We start from the raw sequence: 19814 nt of genomic DNA, 5'->3' as shown, positions 1-19814 counted from the left end.
CTGGCCAACTCGTATACCCAGGCTCTGCCAACAAAGCCTCGAATTCCAGACCACTGATTTAATCCTCAGGCCTCGATCTTTGGCATTGACCCCAGGACTCGCAGATCACCAAAAGATCAATGATGGGCCTTGGGATAAAGTCCGCTAGATCAATATCCTCGACCAACCTTCCTGCACCACTCTGCCTTCTGACAATAAACGTTTACCGTGAGACCCTAAAAAATGTGGTCCACTTTCCATAATTCAGGGTTTGTTCCTTGGTGAATCTGGACATCAATGACAAAATACCTTCAATGTGCTAAAATGCACTTCCATCAATTTGAGAAGGGTATTTTAAAGACGAAGAGCTGAAACCTGGTGGAAAGCGCAGGTTAATCCACCAGCAGTGTTCGCTGCCAAATACTGGCCTAATTCCTAACTCACTCCATTTGTGATTTTAAATAAAATGGACAATTGGTGTGTTGCAAAGTATTTGCAATTAAGAGGCAAGTCTGGAGTTTCGAGTTTGGCCACACACTTACTTGAGTAAGCAAATGTGAAATGGATTTGTAACCTATAAACAAAACACACAAAATGCTGGTGGAACACAGCAGGCCAGGCAGCATCTATAAGGAGAAGCACTGTCGACGTTTCGGGCCGAGACCCTTTGTCAGGACCTTATAGATGCTGCCTGGCCTGCTGTGTTCCACCAGCATTTTGTGTGTGTTGTTGTTTGAATTTCCAGCATCTGCAGGTTTCCTCATGTTTGCTTGTAACCTATTGAACCTTTCTGCTATTGAACGAGCTCAAGTTCTGACAGCAAAAGAAGATTTGTAATGTTTCCTGAGTATTACCACTATTGATTTTCATAATTAATTGAGCACTGAGGAAAAAGGCTACAATTTTATCAAAGTGTAAGAACAACTTACCTCTGTTATCATCTTCTTTCTCTGACTACGTTGCCTCTTCACAGAGATATTCTTTCTTCTTTTATCCTACATCATTCTCTGCACTTTCTAATATTGCAACCAATATCCTACTTTAAAGCTGTTGAATCTTTACTTTTGTCTGCAGTATTCAATGGACATTGATTTCAAATGAAACTTTCAGACTGTGATTCTCTGATGTGGGCTAAGGAAAAAGCACACCAGTTACTCTGCATAGTCTGCGATATGGATTTTCCAGTTTCCTCTCACAGTCCAAGGACATACCCGTTGGGAGGTTAATTGGTCATTGCAAATTGTCCCCTGGTTAGGCTAGGGTTAAATTGGGGTATTGCTGGGCGATACGGCTTGAAGGGTCAGAAAGGCCGATTCCACGTTGTATCCTGATAAACAAACAAATCTACTTGTTTGGTATTTCATTAGGAGCAGAAATTGTCATTCATTTTAAATTGAAATCCCTGAACCAGTTTAGCATCTTGTCAGAGAGAAAGTTTAACCCCAAGATATCTGTTATGTCAAGGAAAGGGTATTGTTATATGCCCAATGGTTTGATCAGTTCCATAATCAATAGTTCATTAGTTCTGTTTAATATCAGAGAATGTATACAATATACAACCTGAAATTCTTGCTCTTCACAGACATCCATGAAACAGAAAAGTACCCCAAAGAACAAGTGACAGTAAAAATATTAGAACCCCTGATGCACCATCAATAACTCTCTGAGATGTGAGGCGAGATATCGGCTTTTATTGACTGGAAGAAACTTTGAGTGCAGCTCTAGGTCAGGGTCTTCGATAGAACCCCATCCACCTTGAAAAGGAAAAAGAGAGACATTAAAGTTAGAAACAAGCTGTTTCTGCAATTGAGCTTGAAGAAGTTGCTGTCTAGTAGCTCTGCCCAGAAGCTTCAAGGTGCCAACCTTGATTCAGGTGGCCACTCTGGTCATGACTTGTCCTTGTTTACACTGTTTTGGTTTGTCTGCGTGCTGTATCACGAGTTGAAGCCAAGTTGTTAGGTCAGAGATGATGAGATTGCTTATGAAGATTTATTTTCTGCCTAACCTTTTGTTGTGGAGAGATGGCACTGGATTTGTGTCCCGGCGGTTCTGAAAGCCTCTGCAACGAGAAAGAAACGGCAACCTCTCACATTCCATATACACAAGGTACATTGACTTCTCCTGGTCACAGAGAGGACAGGTGGCTGGTCAGTCAGTGAACCGACTCAAAAGCCTGTTGCCAGGCACTGCTCTTTGCAACACCTTCTACCCCAGCCCCCCAATCTACAGGGGAAGGACTCCTGAATGTGGAGACCTCCCTTGGTCTTGTCAAGTATTGCGTAACAGAGCAATGTAGACCGAAAGTGCCTTATGGTCATTTGTAGTACTGCAGTGAGTTAGTTCTGTTCGCCTCGTTTGATTATTGTTGGTAGACTGTGAGACCAGTTGTGCACCAGAGGCACCTCAAATCTATGTGCCTCGTGGAAAGAAGATGGTTAATCATCATCATCATTATGTGCCGTGTAGTATTATGTGGGCGATCATGGTCTCACGACCATGATCTTGGCAAGTTTTTCTACAGAACTGGTTTGCCATTGCCGTCTTCTGGGCAGTGTCTTACAAACTGGGTGACCACCCAGCCATTATCAGTTGTTGCTTGGCATCAGGACTTGTGATATGCACCAGCAGCTCATATGACCATGGCTTCACGTGACCCTGATTGGGGGCTAAGCAGGTGCGACACCTTGCCCAAGAGTGACCTGCAGGCTTGTGGAGGGAAGGAACGCCTTACACCTCCTATGGTGGAGACATATCTCCACCCCACCGCTCAGATAATAATAGGCTGAAATTAATAGTCACAGAAAACTACAATACAGAAACAGGCCTTTCAGCCCATCTAGTCCATGCCAAATGGTTATTCTGCCTAGACCCATCGACTCACATCTGGACCATGGACCTCCACGTACTTATCCAAACTTCTCTTAAATGTTGAAATCAGACCCCCATCTTCCACTTCCTCTGGCAGCTCATTCCACACTCACACCGCCCTCTAAATGAAGAAATCTCCCCTCAAGATTCGCTTAAATATCTTACCTTTCACCCTTGAACTATGACCTCTAGATCTAGTCTCACCCACTCCCAGTGGGAAAAGCCTGCTTACATTAACCCTGTCTTAATCTTCGATATGTACATATTAGTTCCCTTTCTGCACTGCAATCCCGAGTGCATAATGGAATTGGAATAACAAGTAATGTGGCTAAATGAGAATGAAAAAAGACCAACATTTCTACATTGCCTTTCACAGTGTTTGACTTCCCAAAACAATTTAAGGCCCCTGAAGTACACTTGAGTGTGTTCATTGATCTAATTGGGGGGGGGGGGGGGTGGATGGATAAAGCTCCCTGGAGCTGAACAGAAGTGAAGATAAAATTTGGCCTCTATTCAATTAAATTAACAGAAATTAAGTTTCTAGTTCCCTGAGAATCTGATGAACTCTTGAATAACTGAGCCTTCCAAATATTTCAGACACATTCCGACAAGCTGAAGCATAAGCCTTGTGCTGCTTCCACCTCATAATGCTCTTTACTGAACTGCGAACAGCCCAGCCCTGGTCTTTTGCACATTGGTTGTTTGTCAGCCTTTATTTACAGCATCTATAGCTTTTCATAAATTCTATCGTATTTCTTTATTTTCCTGTAGTGTCTGCAGGAAATTGAGTCTCAAGGTAGCATATGGTAATATATACGTACTTCGATAATAAATTTGCTTTGAACTTGGTCTGCAAAACCGATTCAAACTTTTGTAAATTAGAACTCTTTATCTTCTGAATTGTCATCACTCTCACTTGTGAGGTTCAGACTTACGACCCAAAGACAGCTTTTCCCCTCAAATCCCTGTTAAAATTCCTTCCTCTCATCTTCTCTCTTTGATATGACTACCATGGGATAAAGAGTCTAATTATAATAAAAGATACAGTTTATATAAAAATATACATCCTCTTACAATTTTGTATAGGTCCATCAAGTTACCCGTTAGTCTCCTTCACTCAAAGGAAAACAAACCATCCCATGCAGTCTCTCCTCATAATAAAAGCCAACCCATCCAGTCAGCATCTTGGTGAATCTCCTCTGAACTCACTCTATAGCATAGCCACCAGGAATGCACACAATACTTCAAGTGAGGTCTAGCCAGTGGTTTGTGACATTGCAACATAATGTCCCAGCTTCTCATTCCTAATGAAGGGTCTCATCCCAAAATATCAGCTGGTTATTTCCCTCCATGGATGATGCCTGACCAGCTGAGTTCCTCCTGGGTTTTTATGTGTGTTGCTCAATATTTCCAGCATCTGCAGAGTAGTCTGTGTCCCAGTTTCTACATTCTATACCACTATTTATTTATTTATTGCGATACACCGTGGAGTTGGCCCTTCGAACCACAGCCTAACTTAATCATGGGACAATTTATAATGACTAATTAACCTAACAACTGGTACGTCTTTGGACTGTGGGAGGAAACCAGAGCATCTGGAGGAAACCCGCGTGGCCACAGTGAGAATGTACAAACTCCTTATAGGACAGGGACGGGAATTGAACCTGGGTTGCCTGTACTGTAAAGTGTTGTGCTAACCACTATGCTACCATAAGCACGCCATATGCCATTTTAACTGCCCTAGCTAATAGCAAACAGGTTTCTTGTGCACTGCCACAGAGGCCAAGTAACTGGGCGTATTTAAAGCAGAAGTTAGTAAGTTCTTAATTAGTAACAGTGTCAATGGGTTTGAGATGAAAAATAAATCAGTCATGATGGAATGGCAGGGCAGACTTGAAGGGCCGAATGGCCTAATTCTGTTCCTGTGTCTTAGGGTTCCCATCTAAAACCTGAGGTGGGAAAAATGACTCCATATTATTCTTCATGTTTCCTTAAAGAATTCTGCTCAGCAGTCCTGATGAAGGGTCTCGGCCCAAAGCATCGACTGTTTATTCCCATCCATTGAAGCTGCCTGACCTGCTGAGTTCCTCCAGCAGATTGTGTGTATTGCTCTAGATGTCCAGCATCTGCAGTACCTCGTATGTCTGTGTTCTGCTCTGATAATCTTTTGGTAAGCTTCTTCTGCATTTCTTTTGGTTTATTTGTCTGATGAATGAAACATCTCTCCACGTCTGATTTGGATTAAAGAAAAACCAAAAAAATTGAATTATATTGGAAAAATTATTCTAAAATACCCATGCATTTTGCGCCTTATTAGAATGAATATCAAGTTTGATTCATCAGGTAAAATAATACGCACATGTAGCCTAAATGAAATGGATGTATTGGTATTTCTGTCCAATAGCTGGCGGGCTAATTGACACTGAGTCCGTCTGTATCCATTTTGTTGGATGGATATTTTTTCCTTTAGTGAAAGACTTTTATCCCTAAAGAAATCTGAAGCATTTCCTAACTGCTGGCCCAAATCTTCCACAACTTGGCAGAGGATGATAGGTGGCCCCAGAAAAAAGGGAGGAAGTCAGATATTTTATGAAAATCTTGATGGTTGGCCTGCTTCAATCCAATATTTAGTAAAATGTTTTCTGTGATTAGATATAAATTGGAAATGGTAGTTCATAAAATGGTTAGTGCATGGAATGAAAATTCATCCATGTGATACAGGGATTTTTCAGAAATTAATATTTATTGGATACAATTATTTTCTTTCAACTTCTGCCAATAAATATGTCACAAGATTGATTCAGATAAAGAAGAGCCTTTCAGTCTATTTGACACAGCAAATAAAAAATCTAGCTTTCCTCTGACCCCGGCAGGGAATCAAAACGTCAGCCATGAAGCACCAGAGTGAAGACAAGGAGATGTATGGTTCTTGTGACTTCTATGGAATTTTTAATTTAATTTCCCTCATCTAATTCCCCCTTTCGGCCTAGCACAAAAGGTCATGACAAGTATCCGTGGGCATTCTGAGCCTGTTGTCTTTGGGCAGCACTGGACAATACCCAAATGTTTTGCTTAGTAATATGCTGAATACAGTCAGCCCTCCTTATCCGCGGGGGATTGGTTCCGGGACCCCTCGCGGATACCAAAATTTGCGGATGTTCAAGTCCCTTATTCAGCCTGTCTCAATCCGGTGGACCTTAGGACCCAGCCGAACCCCAGACCTTATTTAACCCGTCTCAGTGTGGTGGACATTAGGACCTGGCGCCAGAGCTCTGAATGCGCAGTGTTTCTGTTCACGAAAAGAATCATGATCACGATTGAAAATAAAGTGGAAATAATAAAGCGATCGGAAAGAGGTGAAACGCCATCGGTCATTGGAAAAGTGTTAGGTTACGTCGGTCAATGATCGGAATAATTTTGAAGGATAACGTGAGAAAGGCTCTGCCCCGATGAAAGCTACAATTATTACTAAGCAATGCAGTGGTTTAATTATTGGGTTTTGGAGTTTTGGGTTTTTGATCCTCCACATCAACCCGGCATGGTGGAGAGCGCACTCGATAGCAATCTGTCCCAAGTCCTGAGAACTTCCGTTCCCGAGCCCGGCACTGAAACATATGTTCTTAAGTGTTTTATATGCATAGAAAGGTAAAATATATACTATATACTAAGACAAACGTTTGACTAACTGACGCTAAATAATACCGGATGTACCTGTTCCGACTTACTAGTAAGAGAACTCCCAATTTTTTTCGATCCCGATGCACGATAACCCACGCACATCCTCCCGTATACCTTAAATCATCTCTAGATTACTTATAAAACCTAATACATTGTAAATGCTATGTAAAATGATTGTTATACTGCATTGTTTAGGGAATAATGACAAGAAAAAAAGTCTGTACATGCTCGAACAACAAGTGCTGGAAGAGCACTTCTGGGTTTTCGCGATTTGCGGTTGGTTGAATTCACGCATACGGAGGGCCAATTTATGTATAGCTTTTTAGCTACAGGAATGCAACCTGTTTTGACTTCTGCAGCCGATCCACTTCAATGTGCTATGAATTCATAGATGTGCTTCTACACATCGCTGTTGTAACACATGGTTATTTGAGTTACTGTCAGCTTGAACCAGTCTGGCCATTTTCCTCTGACCTCTCTCATTAACAAGGCACTTCCACCCATAGGATTCCAACTCACTGGATGTTGTTTGTTTTTCACGCCATTATCTGTAAACTCTTGTGCGTGAAAATCCCAGGAGGTCAGCAGTTGTACTACCCCTCAAGCAACAGGCTCCTGAACAAAAGGGGATAACTATACTAATCTATTCAGATGTTTCCACAACCAAAGATCTTACTTATGGACTTGTTATCTTGTTATTTCAAGTTCTCATTATTTATTGTTATTTATTTATATTTGTATTTGCACAGTTTGTTGTCTTCTGCACTCTTACTTGATCTTTCATTGATCCTGTTATAACCATATAACAATGACATCATGGAAACAGGCCATCTCGGCCCTTCTAGTCCGTGCCGAACGCTTATTCTTACCTAGTCCCACCGACCTGCACTCAGCCCGTAACCCTCCATTCCTTTCCTGTCCATATACCTATCCAATTTTTTTCTTAAATGACAAAATCAAACCTGCATCTACCACTTCTACTGGAAGCTTGTTCTACACAGCTACCACTCTCTGAGTAAAGAAATTCCCCCTCGTGTTACCCCTAAACTTTTGCCCCCTAACTCTCAACTCATGTCCCCTTGTTTGAATCTCCCCTACGCTCAATGGAAAACTCTATCTATCCCCCTCATAATTTTAAATACCATTTAAAATGTAATACCATTTAATGTTATAGTTACTATTCAATAAATTTGCTGAGTATGCCCACAGGAAAATGGTCTCGGGGTTGTATATGGTGACGTATATGTACTCTGATAATAAAATTTAGTTGCTGAGATACTCGAGCCACCCTGTCTGGCACCAACAATCATTTCATAGTCAAAGTCACTTAGATCACTTTTTTCCCCATTCTGATGATTGGTCTGAACAACAACTGAACCTCTTGGCCATGTCTGCATGCTTTTATGCATGGAGTTGCTGCCACATGATTGGCTGATTAGGTGTTTACATTAATGAACAGGCGCACAATACCTGATGAAGTGGCCACTGAGTGTATATACGTGCACGTCCATCTGCACCCGTTAAAACAACAAGCATGCAGGTTTACTTTTCCACTTGCTAAGGATGCACTAAATGTGATTCTAGTTCCCATAGTTTCTAACATAATGCAAGCTAAATAATTAAAGCAAGTGGAAAATAAAAAAGTGCGCACAGTACTGGAAGTCTAAAATAAAAGCAGAAAATGCTTTAAAAAATTGGCAGGTCAGGCTGCAGCTCTGGAAGGTGAACCAGTGTTAATGCTTCAGGATGAAGCCCCTTTGCAGGAGTGGATCTTAAGCCTGTCACCTCCTGCCCTAAACACAAGGTGTATTAATTGCCACCGAGCTGCAGCTATCTCGGTGGATGGACCGGGAGCTGGAATGTGAGCTGTCACCATGTTCAATGATTTATTACAGCTCAGGACAAGTAACTAATAGGTACAGATTTCTTTGTAGCTCAACATTACATGGCAAATTGGGAGTGATCTAGAAACGTAGAAAGCCTACAGCACAATACAAGCCCTTCGGCCCACAAAGCTGTGCTGAACATGTCGTTAACTTAGAAATTACCTAGGGTTACCCATAGCCCTCTAATTTTCTGGGTTCCGTGTACCTGTCCAGGAGTCTCTTAAAAGACCCTATCATATCCGCCTCCACCACCGTCGTCGGCAGCCCATTCCACACATTCACCACCCCCTGTGTAAAAAATTTACCCCTGACATCTCCTCTGTACCTGCTTCCAAACACGTTAAAACTGTGCCCTCTTGAGCTAGCCATTTCAGCCCTGGGGAAAAGCCTCTCATTATCCACACAATCAATGCCTTTCATGATCTTATACACCTACATATTCATTTGTTTGAATATCTTAATCATTTCTGTTTGCTCTTTTTGGAAGCAAGTCTATAGCTAAAACACTAACTCCTGGGATAAAGCAGATGTACCATCTGGATGGTATCCAAGAGGCTTTCGCTGGCTACCCATGTCAATTCCAAGATCTCCAGTCTGTTTGAACATAGTTGTAGGAAACATTATATTCGCTATTGCAGATAACCTTCCAAACACTTGTTGATTTTTCCCTGAAGAAACAATGGGAAAACGTGAACTGGCACAATAATATTTACCTGTTGTTTTTAAAAATGCTAAGTTAGCATTCAAAAAGTGAGGTTGTGTAATCCATGGCCAGTTAGCCCTGGTAACCTTACCTCATTCCGAGCCATGGGCTCAGTTCTAAACAGAGAACTCGTGAGCTCCACTGACAGATGCTTCTTACAATCTTGTGGTTTGGATTCAGACATACGGAACAGCAGAGCTGCAGCATAGGGAGCAGCATTTTACTTTACAACAGTCAGACCAGATGTATTGTCAAGCATCCTTACTCTGTCCACCACAAAAGGTGGGCTTTCCTATTCTATTTTCCATTCCCATTCCGCTGTCAGTCTATGGCCTCCCCAACTGCCAAGATGAACCCACTCTCAGGGTGGAGGAGCAACACCTCATATTCCATCTGGGTAGCTTCCAACCTAGAGGCATGAACATCAATTTCTCTAGCTTCCTAAGAGGGGGTAATTGCACCTCATTCCCCTTTTTCTCATTTTCTATTCACTAATTTGGCTCCCCTCTTACCGATTCTCTTCACTTCACCTGCCCATCACCTCCCTCTGGTGGCCCTCCTCATTCCCTCGAGGTCCACACTCCTCATCTATCAGATTCCTCTTTTTTCAGCCCTTTACCTCTTTCATCCATCACCTCCCAGCTCCTCACTTCATCCGTCCTCCTCCTTCCCCCTCGTCTGGTTTCACCTATCACCAGCCAGCTTGTATTTCACCCCCTTCTCCCACCTTCTAATTTTGCCTTCAGCCCCTTTCCTTTCTAGTCCTAGTGAAGGGTCTCAGCCCGAAGAGTCATCTGTTTATTCCTGTCTGTACACTATATGCTGCTTGACCTGGTGAGTTTCTTCAGCAATTTGTGTTTTAACCTGGATTTCCAGCATCTGCAGAATCTCTTATCTTTGTTTTTACTTTTGCAGTTCAAACGTTATTTACTCGTAACACCCTTACCCTTTTGTGTCTGTACAGCAAAGATGCAGCTGATTAGTAATTAGCACTTTCTATTTCTCTCCTTGCGACCAATGGCTGTTTCTGACTGAGCTTAGCTGATCCTTATAACATTCATTATGGAAATATATATATATTCATGAAATTGCATGTTAGGTTTCATTAGAAATTAGAATTTTGTTATCTTGTGAAGGCGTTGCAATGGAATTAAAATTATCTCTGTGTTGCTCTCCATTTAGACACTTAGAGCAACACCTGAATGCAATATGTTTATAAAATGAATATTCTGAATGTGCTTCCACCAACTTATTAGCTACTAGACAGAAAAGGAAACTATTGGGGAGCTTGACCCAAGAAAATTATTATATTCCCTCAACTTGATTTCAAACTGAGACTTTTTTTTAAAAAAGGGACAAAAATGCCTTAAATAATACATAAAATAATTTCACAGAAAGCTGCTTCTAGCCATTGCTCCATTTTCCCACAAGGCCCACTGTGAAAATGATTGGCTGTAGGAGCCTTTAATTGGACAAACACTTAGCTGCCTCTCTTCTGCGTCTATATTATCAATTTACCTGTCAGCTCTGTGTTCTTGGTAATTAACATGTCTCCCATGGTAGAGGCAATTCATCTACCTTTTCTTTGAAAGAGACCAACCAATCTATTCTAGCTTTCTGCAAAGGTTCTGTACATTATTGTTTTCAGAGGATGAAGCCAAGTGAAGATCAAGGCATTGTGTTCATCGATCACCATTGTTCAGTCATCTCTACCCAGGCATGGTCGAACTGTTGGAGGTTAATAATGTGAATCATCCCTGGCTCATGATGCCATCACAGGTTATCTTCAGGGCAGAGGCCCAAGTTCAAACTTCAGATGCTTTGTCAATGATCTTTCATCCATTATTAAGTCTGAAGTGGGGATATTCACTGATGCTCTGCTCCTACAGAATGACCTCATTAACGACCATTTGCATCGACGGAGATTTTAATCCTAATCACAAAGTGATTGAGTGACACACACACAAAGTGCTGGAGGAACTCAGCAGGCCAGGCAACATCTATAGAGGAGAATTAACAGTTGAGACCCTTCATCAGGGCTGGAAAGAAAGGGGGCAGAAGCCAGAATAAGGTGGGGGAGGGGATGGTGTACAGACAGGTGATAGGTAAGATCAAGTGAGGGTGAAGGTAGATGGGTTTCCACATCTATAGAATCTTATGCTTATAATTTGCTGCTTCACTGTGAAGTCTCTGTAATTCCTCTCAATGGGAGTTCAGTGAGACCCTCTCTCACTGCTCCTCAAATTCTTCATCGATGTACTCACCCAAATTCACTATCACAGCCATGTATCACCTAGCAGCTTCTCACTTCACACACCTCTCCTACTCACCCACCTTCCCTCTCAGCTGGATTCACCTATGACCTGCCATGTTGTGCTCCTTCTTCTCGCTACCCCCCCCCACACTTCTTATTCTGGCTTCAGCTCTGTTGTTTATTTAATATTTCAGTAGTATTTGAGTAATATTGTAAACCTACTGTTTGATTAAGTGTTCTTGTTTGTTTAAATAATTCATAACATGTTAAATGTAAAAAGAAGTGAAATGTGTACATCATGATGTGACCATGTGATATGTGCGTGCCCCGCCTAAAGTGAAACACTAAGTTAGAATCACGTTTTGGACTCCTGTCTTTTCCTTTTAATTAGTCTCTTGTGTTGAAGTTACAAAATATGACAGTGGCAATGAGCAAGTTTTAAATGAATGCGAGATGACTGTTGAAGTGTAGCGAGACATTCGGGTTAAAAAAAAGCGCAGCCAAATGTACGGGTAAAAAAAGGGATTCCATTTTGCCATACATGTCTGAATTGAAGAAATTGTCTGAGCATTGTCAGTTCAATGACAGCCTTGATGATAAACTGAGAGATCATTTAGTTTGTAGAATCTTACAAGAAAGCTTTCAAAAACGGCTTCTAACTGAAACACAACATACATTGAAAAGAGCAGTTGAAATAGCTGTAGTAATGGAAACAGCCGACAGAGACACAGATGAGTTGCAGTCTGGAGTGAAAGTGAGCGTGAAGAAAATTGCAGCATCTAAACAGAAACTTGCCTGGCCGAACAAGTTCTCTTACTGTTGTGGCAGGGGCTCACATAACCTGACCAATGCAGGTTTGAAGATGAAGTTTGCAGAAAATGCAACAAATTTGGCCACAATCAAAGGGCATGCCGGGCAGACAAAAGTAAGTGGATTGCACAAGGAAGAGTAAAAGATAAAAATTCAAGTTGCAGTTTCAAAAAGAGCACTAATCTGCGTGATGTTGATGAGCAATCTGATAATGATGAGAGTGACGCAGGACTGGTTACACTTGAGATTTACAATGTGAAAGCTAACATTAGACAAGCAATATGACTTACACCAGAAATGAACAGAAATCAGGAAATGTATTAAAATTGAATTGTACACTGGTTTGTCTGTTTCAGCCATTCTAAAAATTAATTGGAATGGCATTTCAAAGGTAATGAACTGAAGCCTCCAGATAAACAACTAAGAGGACTTCCGCTTAACATTTTATTCTAATTTTGTTTTTGAAGCTGTTGGAGCCTAGGACTTACTGTCTGTAGTTCGATCGGGTGATCTAACACTCTGCTGTCCTGAGAAACCTGCAGGAGAGAAATGTGAGCATGAGGTACCACGAGGAGAACTTCAGAGATGCAATGAGGAACCATCATCAACTACATTTCTTGCCAATTAAAGTGTCAAGGTAGATTGAAACATTGAGGCAAATGCAAGGGAGAGCGAGCGTGTTCTCGGAAAGGCCGCTGGTTTGAGTTGTTTTTCCTGGAGAGGCCGCTGGTTCATATTGCTGCTCTCGGAGAGGCCGCTGGTTCACGTCGCTGCCCCTGGAGAGGCCGCTGGTTCATGTCGCTATCAACCCAGTGCTGAAAGAAGATCAATGCCCTCTGCCCTGGATAGAGGATAACTTTGCAAACCTTTCTGGAGGAAAACACTTCAGCAAAGTGGACTTAGCTGCACCTACCTACAGGTGGAGATGGAAGAAGAGTCCAAAATGCTTCTCACCATAAACACCCTCAAAGGGCCTTATCGCTATAATAGGCTTATTTCTGAAGTAGCATTTGCAGCTACACCTGCACTTTGGCAAAAAGCTCTGGACCAGGTGCTGCAAGGCTGCCCGGGCTCTCAGTGTTACCTGGATGACATCATTGTTGCCAGTAAGGATGACAAAGAACATCTCCAAAATCTCAAAATTAGTGTTAAAAAGTTTAGAAGACCATGGGCTCAGAGCACTATGCAAAGAGCGTGAATTCTTTAAACCAAGCATCATTTACTGTGCTCACATTATTGACGCCCAAAGATTACGCAAGTGTGCCTAGAAAATTCAAACAGTGGTGGATGCCCCAAGGCCAAAGGGCATGTCACAGTTGCAGTTCTTTTTAGAATTTGTCAATCACTATAACAGGTTCCTGCCAAACCTGGCTACTGCGCTCCACCCCTCGAACTCATTACCACAGAGCGGGAAGAAATGGCGACGGACGGAGCAGCGTGAGGTGGCTTTCCAAAAGGCACAGTGATTGCAGGCACTGGACTCGCACATTATGATCCACATTGTGTAGTGAAGCTTGCCATGCACTTTCCAAGATGCCAACACTTGCAGGAGAAAGGTGCCCAGAGCTGTCAGAATCACCGCCTGCAGAATCAGAGTCCACTCCTACAGCCGCCACAGAGCAGGCCCCAGTTTCACAGTCCCAAGTCTCACCTGCCAAGCACAGTGAGCCCCCCCCCACCCTGTCAGGAAAAACGTTATCCCACAAGAGTAAGAAATCCCTCACTGTGATTAAATCTTTAGGCCTGAATAGGACAATTTATAATTTACTATGCTGTGGATGTCTCTATAGTAATTGTATGATATATTATGCTGTGTACACATGTTGTGATGCATTCTATATTGAGATGGAGTTTTTTAGCTAAGCAGGGAAAAGTTTTGCCTATTTAATATTTCAGTAATATTTGAGCAATCTTGTGTATTTATATTGCTTGATTAAGTATTCTTGTTCGTTTAAATAATTAATTTTGGGTTAGATGTAAAAATAAATGAAATGCACACAGCACGATGCAACCACATGATACGCATGCGTCTTGCCTAAAGTAAAAAACTAAGTTAGGCTCATATCTCAAACTCCCGTCTTTTCCTTTTGATTACTTTAATGCTTTGGAGTCACAAAGCATAACAGCCTCCCTTACTTTTCAATCCTGATAGAGGATCTTGGCCTGAAATGTCGAATCTTTATTTCCCTCCATTGATGTTCCCTCCATTTTGTGTGTGTTGAACGGATTCTCAATTTGTCACACTTTGAATGTTTGAATTGTGCCCAGTTGGTAATTGGCCCATTATTGCCATGTGACGTGAGAAGCATTGGAAAACCTTTGTCTTTCAGGCCAGCCACACTAATCAAGACACAGGTACACTAAGACAGAACAAAGAGAAAAACATCGACAGAAAACAGAATATTGGGTTCAAGGGACCGTGGAAGAGAAAATGCTGTACAGGTAGACAAGTACAATGCAAGGGCCACAGTGAGGTAGATTGTGAGATCAAGTCTTCATCTTTATTGTCTGTGAGGTCCATCCAATAGCCTTAGAACAGCAAGCTAGAAGCTGTCATTCCGACTGGTGGAGCACTTTTTTAAGCTTTGGTATCTTCTTCTGGTTGGAATGTGAGAGAAGAGAGAGTAACTGAGGAGATAATTACTGAGGAGTAACTGAGGAGTCTTTGAATATGTTGTCTAGTTTCCTGAGGCAGCAGGGATCAATGCATCTTTTGAGTGCTGTTGAACTTTCACCACATTTCTAGGTTCATTCTTCATAAATATGAGGAGATCAGACCAATCACTCTAGTGCTGAGTTGAGGGAGTGGTGCACAGATAACAACAACACCTTTCAGATGAACCAAAGGGTGAACGTTTCCCATGGGTATATGAAAATGGAAAATTGAGATCAGCCATAGTCCTATAAAAGGGAAGAACAAGTTAAAGGGGCTGAATGGCCTGTTCCTAATGCACATGCTTGTATAACATACTGAACTGACATTGCATCTGCTCTCTCAAATGTTCCCACAGATTAACTCTGAGTAGGAGTGTCACTGTTCTCACAGGTGTCCTGGTCAATTGGTCACCAATTATTGCTGGAAGCAACTGTCTGTTTACTGTTTGTGTGATGGTTGAAGGAATCAGGTTTATGTCATTGAAATATTTGATGAAATTTGTTGTTTTGCAGCACCAAATTAGTGAGGTAGTGCTCACATGTTCATAAACCAGTCAGAAATTTGATGGTGGAAGGGAAGAAGCTGCTCCTAAAACATTGAGTGTGTCTTCAAGCTCCTGTACCTCCTCCCTAATGGTAGTAATGAGATGAAGACATGTCCTGGATAGGTGAGGAGCCTTAATGATAGATGCTGCCTTCTTGAGGCATTGCCTTTTGAAAATGTCCTCAAGTCATGACATAACAGTTGTGAGCACACATCTTTGAGGTTATAATATTTCCCATGTTACAACAATGATTTCTTTGCTCATCAAGTGCAGAGGATATCTTCAGGTCTTGCGAGGCGCTATCTAAACACAAATAATTTTCTCCCTGATGTAGTTCCCTTGTAAAGGAGCACAAACATTGAATTTATCCAGAGAAGTAGCCATATCTTTCAGATGGTAAGAAAGGCAAATACAATGTTAGCATTCCTTTTGAGAGGATTGAATATAGAAGCAAGGATGTAATGCTGAGGCTTTAAAAGGCATTGGTCAGACTGCACTTGGAGTATTATGAACAGTTCCGGGCCCTATATCTAAGAAAGGATGTACTGGCATTGGAGAGAACCCAGAGGATGTTCAGGCAATGATCCTGAGAATGAAAGGATTAACATATGAGGAGTACTTGATGGTCCTGGGCCTGTACTCATAGGAGTTTAGAAGAATGAGGGGAATCTCAATGAAACCTATCGAATATTGGAAGATCTAGGTTGAATGAAAGTGGAGAGGTTGTTTCCAATGGTGGGAAAGTCTTGAACCAGAGGGCACAACCTTAGAACGGAAATGAGGAAGAATTTCTTTAGCCAGAGGGTGGTGAATCTGTGGAATTCTTTATCACAGGTGGTTGTGGAGGCCAAGTCATTGGGTATACTTAAAGAGGAGGTTTATAGGTTCTTGATTAGTAAATGCATCAAAGGTTATGGGGAGAGGCACATGAATGGGGCAATAAATCAACCGTGATGGAATGGCCAAATGGCTTAATTCTGCTGCTGTATCTTATGGTCTCTGGTCCTTCAACATCTCCATGAAATCACTCTTTGTTTTACCCACAGTTTTAACTATTGTTTCTTTTCCTGTTCAGGTTGGTCTGTGAAGTGTACACCATCGATGCAACCATACAGACGCTGAAGCAACGTCTACAGGAGTCTCAAAATGCCCTGCAGCTGCTGGTGCAGACCAAGTCTGTCCTGGAGTATGACATCGCTGTGAAGGCCAACTCTCTCTTTATAGATCAGGAAAAATGCATGGGGATGCGCAGAACCCTCCCCAACACACCACGCCTAATTGGCTGCGCTCAACTAAACGCAGGCCATTATTGCGCCCGCCCACCCCCGGAAAAGAAACCTTGCAACTGTGGTTGCAAAAATAGAAAGAAAGTAACATAAATTAATTAAAACAATGAAGCCACTGGGCTTCGGATAACTGCATGCTGTTTCAAAAAGCAAGGCTTGACTATTGTGGCAAAATAAAATAAAGAAAATTAATGGTTTAACAAGAACGTTCACAGTCAGAGTGTTTGCTTCATTTGGGACATGATATCTGATATTTTCAGATGTCATTTAACTGCGTAAACCTCATTCATTGCTCATCAGCATGTTATAGTGCATAAAGACACACCCTTAGCTACTTTTAAACACAACATTTTAACCTTTTACAATTACTCTCAGTGCTTTGACGCTTTCTATAAACCTGTAACTTTGCCAGTTTCAAGAGATGATTGGACCCTAGGCATTCATTGTCACTTGGTCCAAGTCACAGTGATATTGTGGAAAGAAAGCCTTTGGCACAGAGACTTACAGCATGAAGCAAGCCCCACCTCAAAGCAAATAAGGGCAGGTGGAAACTGAGGCTGTGTTTTCTACCCTGATTTATGGTCAGAGTTAGCCAAGGCTTACATTCCCTGTGATGAAATGATTTTGGCAGTTGGTCATGAATCATATCAGTTCCTACCTGAGGAGTGACCTGGATCCTCCTGTTTGCCTACCATCACAACAGGTCAACAGCAGATGCCATTTCATTGGCCCTTCACTCAGAATACTTGGATAACGAACTCGTAGACATCAGGATGTTCTTCATCGGCTACAGCTCAGCTCAGCATTCAGCACTATCGTCCCTCACTAAACTCCCAAAACCTGGGCCTCGATGCCTTTCTGTGCAGCTGGATCCTCAATTTCTTCACTTGCGTCTCCCACACAATCACCATCAATGCAGGTGCACCACAAGGCTGTGCGCTTAGTCCCCATCTCTACTCACTTTACACCTATGATTGTGCGGTGAAGTACAGATCGAATGCAATATTTAAGTTTGCTGACGACACCACTGTTGTTGACCGAATTAAAGGTGGTAGTGACGAATCGGCATGTAGGACAGAGATTGAGACTGTGGTAGAATGGTGCCATAACAACATCCTCTTACTGAACCTCAGCAAAACAACGTGTAGTTTTTCGACTGCAGGAGGAAGAAGCCAAAGGTCCATGAACCAGTCATCATTGGGGTGAAGAGGGTCAGTAACTTTAAATTCCTTAGTATTATGATATCAGAGGATCCATCCTGGAACAAGCACATTAGTGCCATCATGAAGAAGACATGACAGCACCTCTACTTAGAAGTTTGTGTAGGTTTGGCATGTCACCAAAAACGTTGACATACTTCTATAGCCGCACAGTAGGAAGTACCCTAACTGGTTGCATGATGGCCTGGTGTGGAAACACCAATGCTGAGGAATGGAAAAGCCTACAGAAAGTGATGGGTACAGTCCAGTCCCTTCCAGACAAAATCCTCCCCACCACTGAGCGCATTTGCATGGAGCACTGCCCCAGGAAAGCAGCCTTCATCGTCAAGGACCGCCACCCACCAGCCAGGCCGTGCTCTCTTCTTGCTGCTGCCATTGGTCAGGAAAGAGTCTTAGGTCCCACACCACCAAGTTCAGGACTTGAAAATACTGTCAGGCTCCTGAAACTGGTGTGGGTCATTTCACTTACCAGAACCCTGAACTGATTCCACAGCCAACAGACTCACTTTCAATGACACGACAGCTCATGTTCTCGGTATTGTTTATTTTATTTGCACATTGGTTGTTTGTCAATTTGTTTATGTATACTATTTAATAAATTCTATTGTATTGCTTTACTCTCCTGTAAATGCCTGCAAGAAAATGTGTCTCAGGGTAGTGTGTGGTGACATGAACATACTTCGATAATAAATTTACTTTGAGGCTTGTGTTTTTTGAGGAAAAGCTGATCTGGGAATCAAAGTCAGCTCATCTCATTTTTCATCCTGTAAAAGGAGGGGTATTATAACTCGAGGGGAAGCTAGTTTGGTTGTGGATATTGTGAACAGGCTGTGAATAATGAAAACTCTTCTTCTTTCAACAATATAAGACTATCCATTTTAGCAAAAGAAAATCCTTGCTGAAACTAAATCTCTGGGTTTAGAATGACTATTGTGCCATGGCTCTATAATTTACTCCTTTAACTAGCCATTCAATAATATTAAATTGACATAATCTCCCTGTAATTTCTTTCCAGTCTGCAGTATTGCTTGTCATACTGCTAAACTTGAGAAATAGTCAATTCTTCTATTCTCAGAGGAAGTAAATGCACTCATGTGATCCCTTTCTTGGTCTGCGGAATTGAAGTGTGTGGAAGTGTATAAATGGCCATTTATACATTGGGGAGACCCGCCGCAGACTGGGAGACCGTTTCGCCGAACACCGGCGCTCAGTCCTCCGGCAGTGGCGGGATCTCCCTGTGGCCACACACTTCAATTCCACAGACCACTCCCACTCCGACATGTCTGTCCATAGCCTCCTCTACCGTCAAGATGACGCCACACACAGGTCGATGGAGCAATACCTTATCTCCCGACTGGGTAGCCTCCTACCTGTCGGCATAAACATCTAACTCACAGACCTCTGTTGATACCCTTGCCCCCCCTTACCCCTATCCCTATCTATTATTTTAGTCTGGTTCTCTTTCTCTCTCTTTTTCCCCCCTCACTATAATCTCCCCCCAGCCCTACCTTTCTTTCTCTTTTATTCTCCACCTTCCCCCTAGCCCATTTCCCTCCAGCCTATCACTTCTCAGCTCTCTACTTCATCCCTCCCCCCACTTCTTATCCCCCCTCAACCATCCCATGTTATTCCACTCCTGATAAAGGGTTTCGGCCCGAAACATCGTCACTACCTCCCCCCATAGATGCTGTCTGGCCTGCTGAGTTCTGCCAGCATTTTGTGTTTTTATTTATTTCCAGCATCTGCAGATTCACTCGTGTGCCTTTAAACTAATACATGTGTGATTATCATGTAGTACATTACAGAAGTGTATGCAAATACTAATCTCTATTTCACTTTAAAACTTAACATTCAGTCAATCTACCACAATTTTGTCTTTATCTTTCATATGCTTTATTACAAAAAAAAATCAAATTCCTGCAGAACCAGA

General features: G+C 42.2%; 1 protein-coding gene across 4 annotated transcripts in view; it reads left to right on the top strand.

Moving 5' to 3' along the window:
• Nucleotides 1-16859, top strand: part of LOC140735369 (tektin-3-like) — a 116844-nt gene extending 99985 nt beyond the window's left edge. For all 4 annotated transcript variants that reach the window (XM_073060344.1, XM_073060342.1, XM_073060345.1 and 1 more), the window contains exon 8: nucleotides 16454-16859. In XM_073060344.1, coding sequence (XP_072916445.1) covers nucleotides 16454-16757 — 304 coding nt within the window. In that variant the 3' untranslated portion in view covers nucleotides 16758-16859. The remainder of the gene's footprint in view (nucleotides 1-16453) is intronic.
• The last annotated feature ends 2955 nt before the right edge of the window (nucleotides 16860-19814 follow it).

This window comes from Hemitrygon akajei, chromosome 11 (genome assembly GCF_048418815.1).
Source record: "Hemitrygon akajei chromosome 11, sHemAka1.3, whole genome shotgun sequence".
In the NCBI taxonomy this organism is placed as follows: Eukaryota; Metazoa; Chordata; class Chondrichthyes; order Myliobatiformes; family Dasyatidae; genus Hemitrygon; species Hemitrygon akajei.
This window is presented reverse-complemented; position numbering and strand designations above follow the sequence as displayed.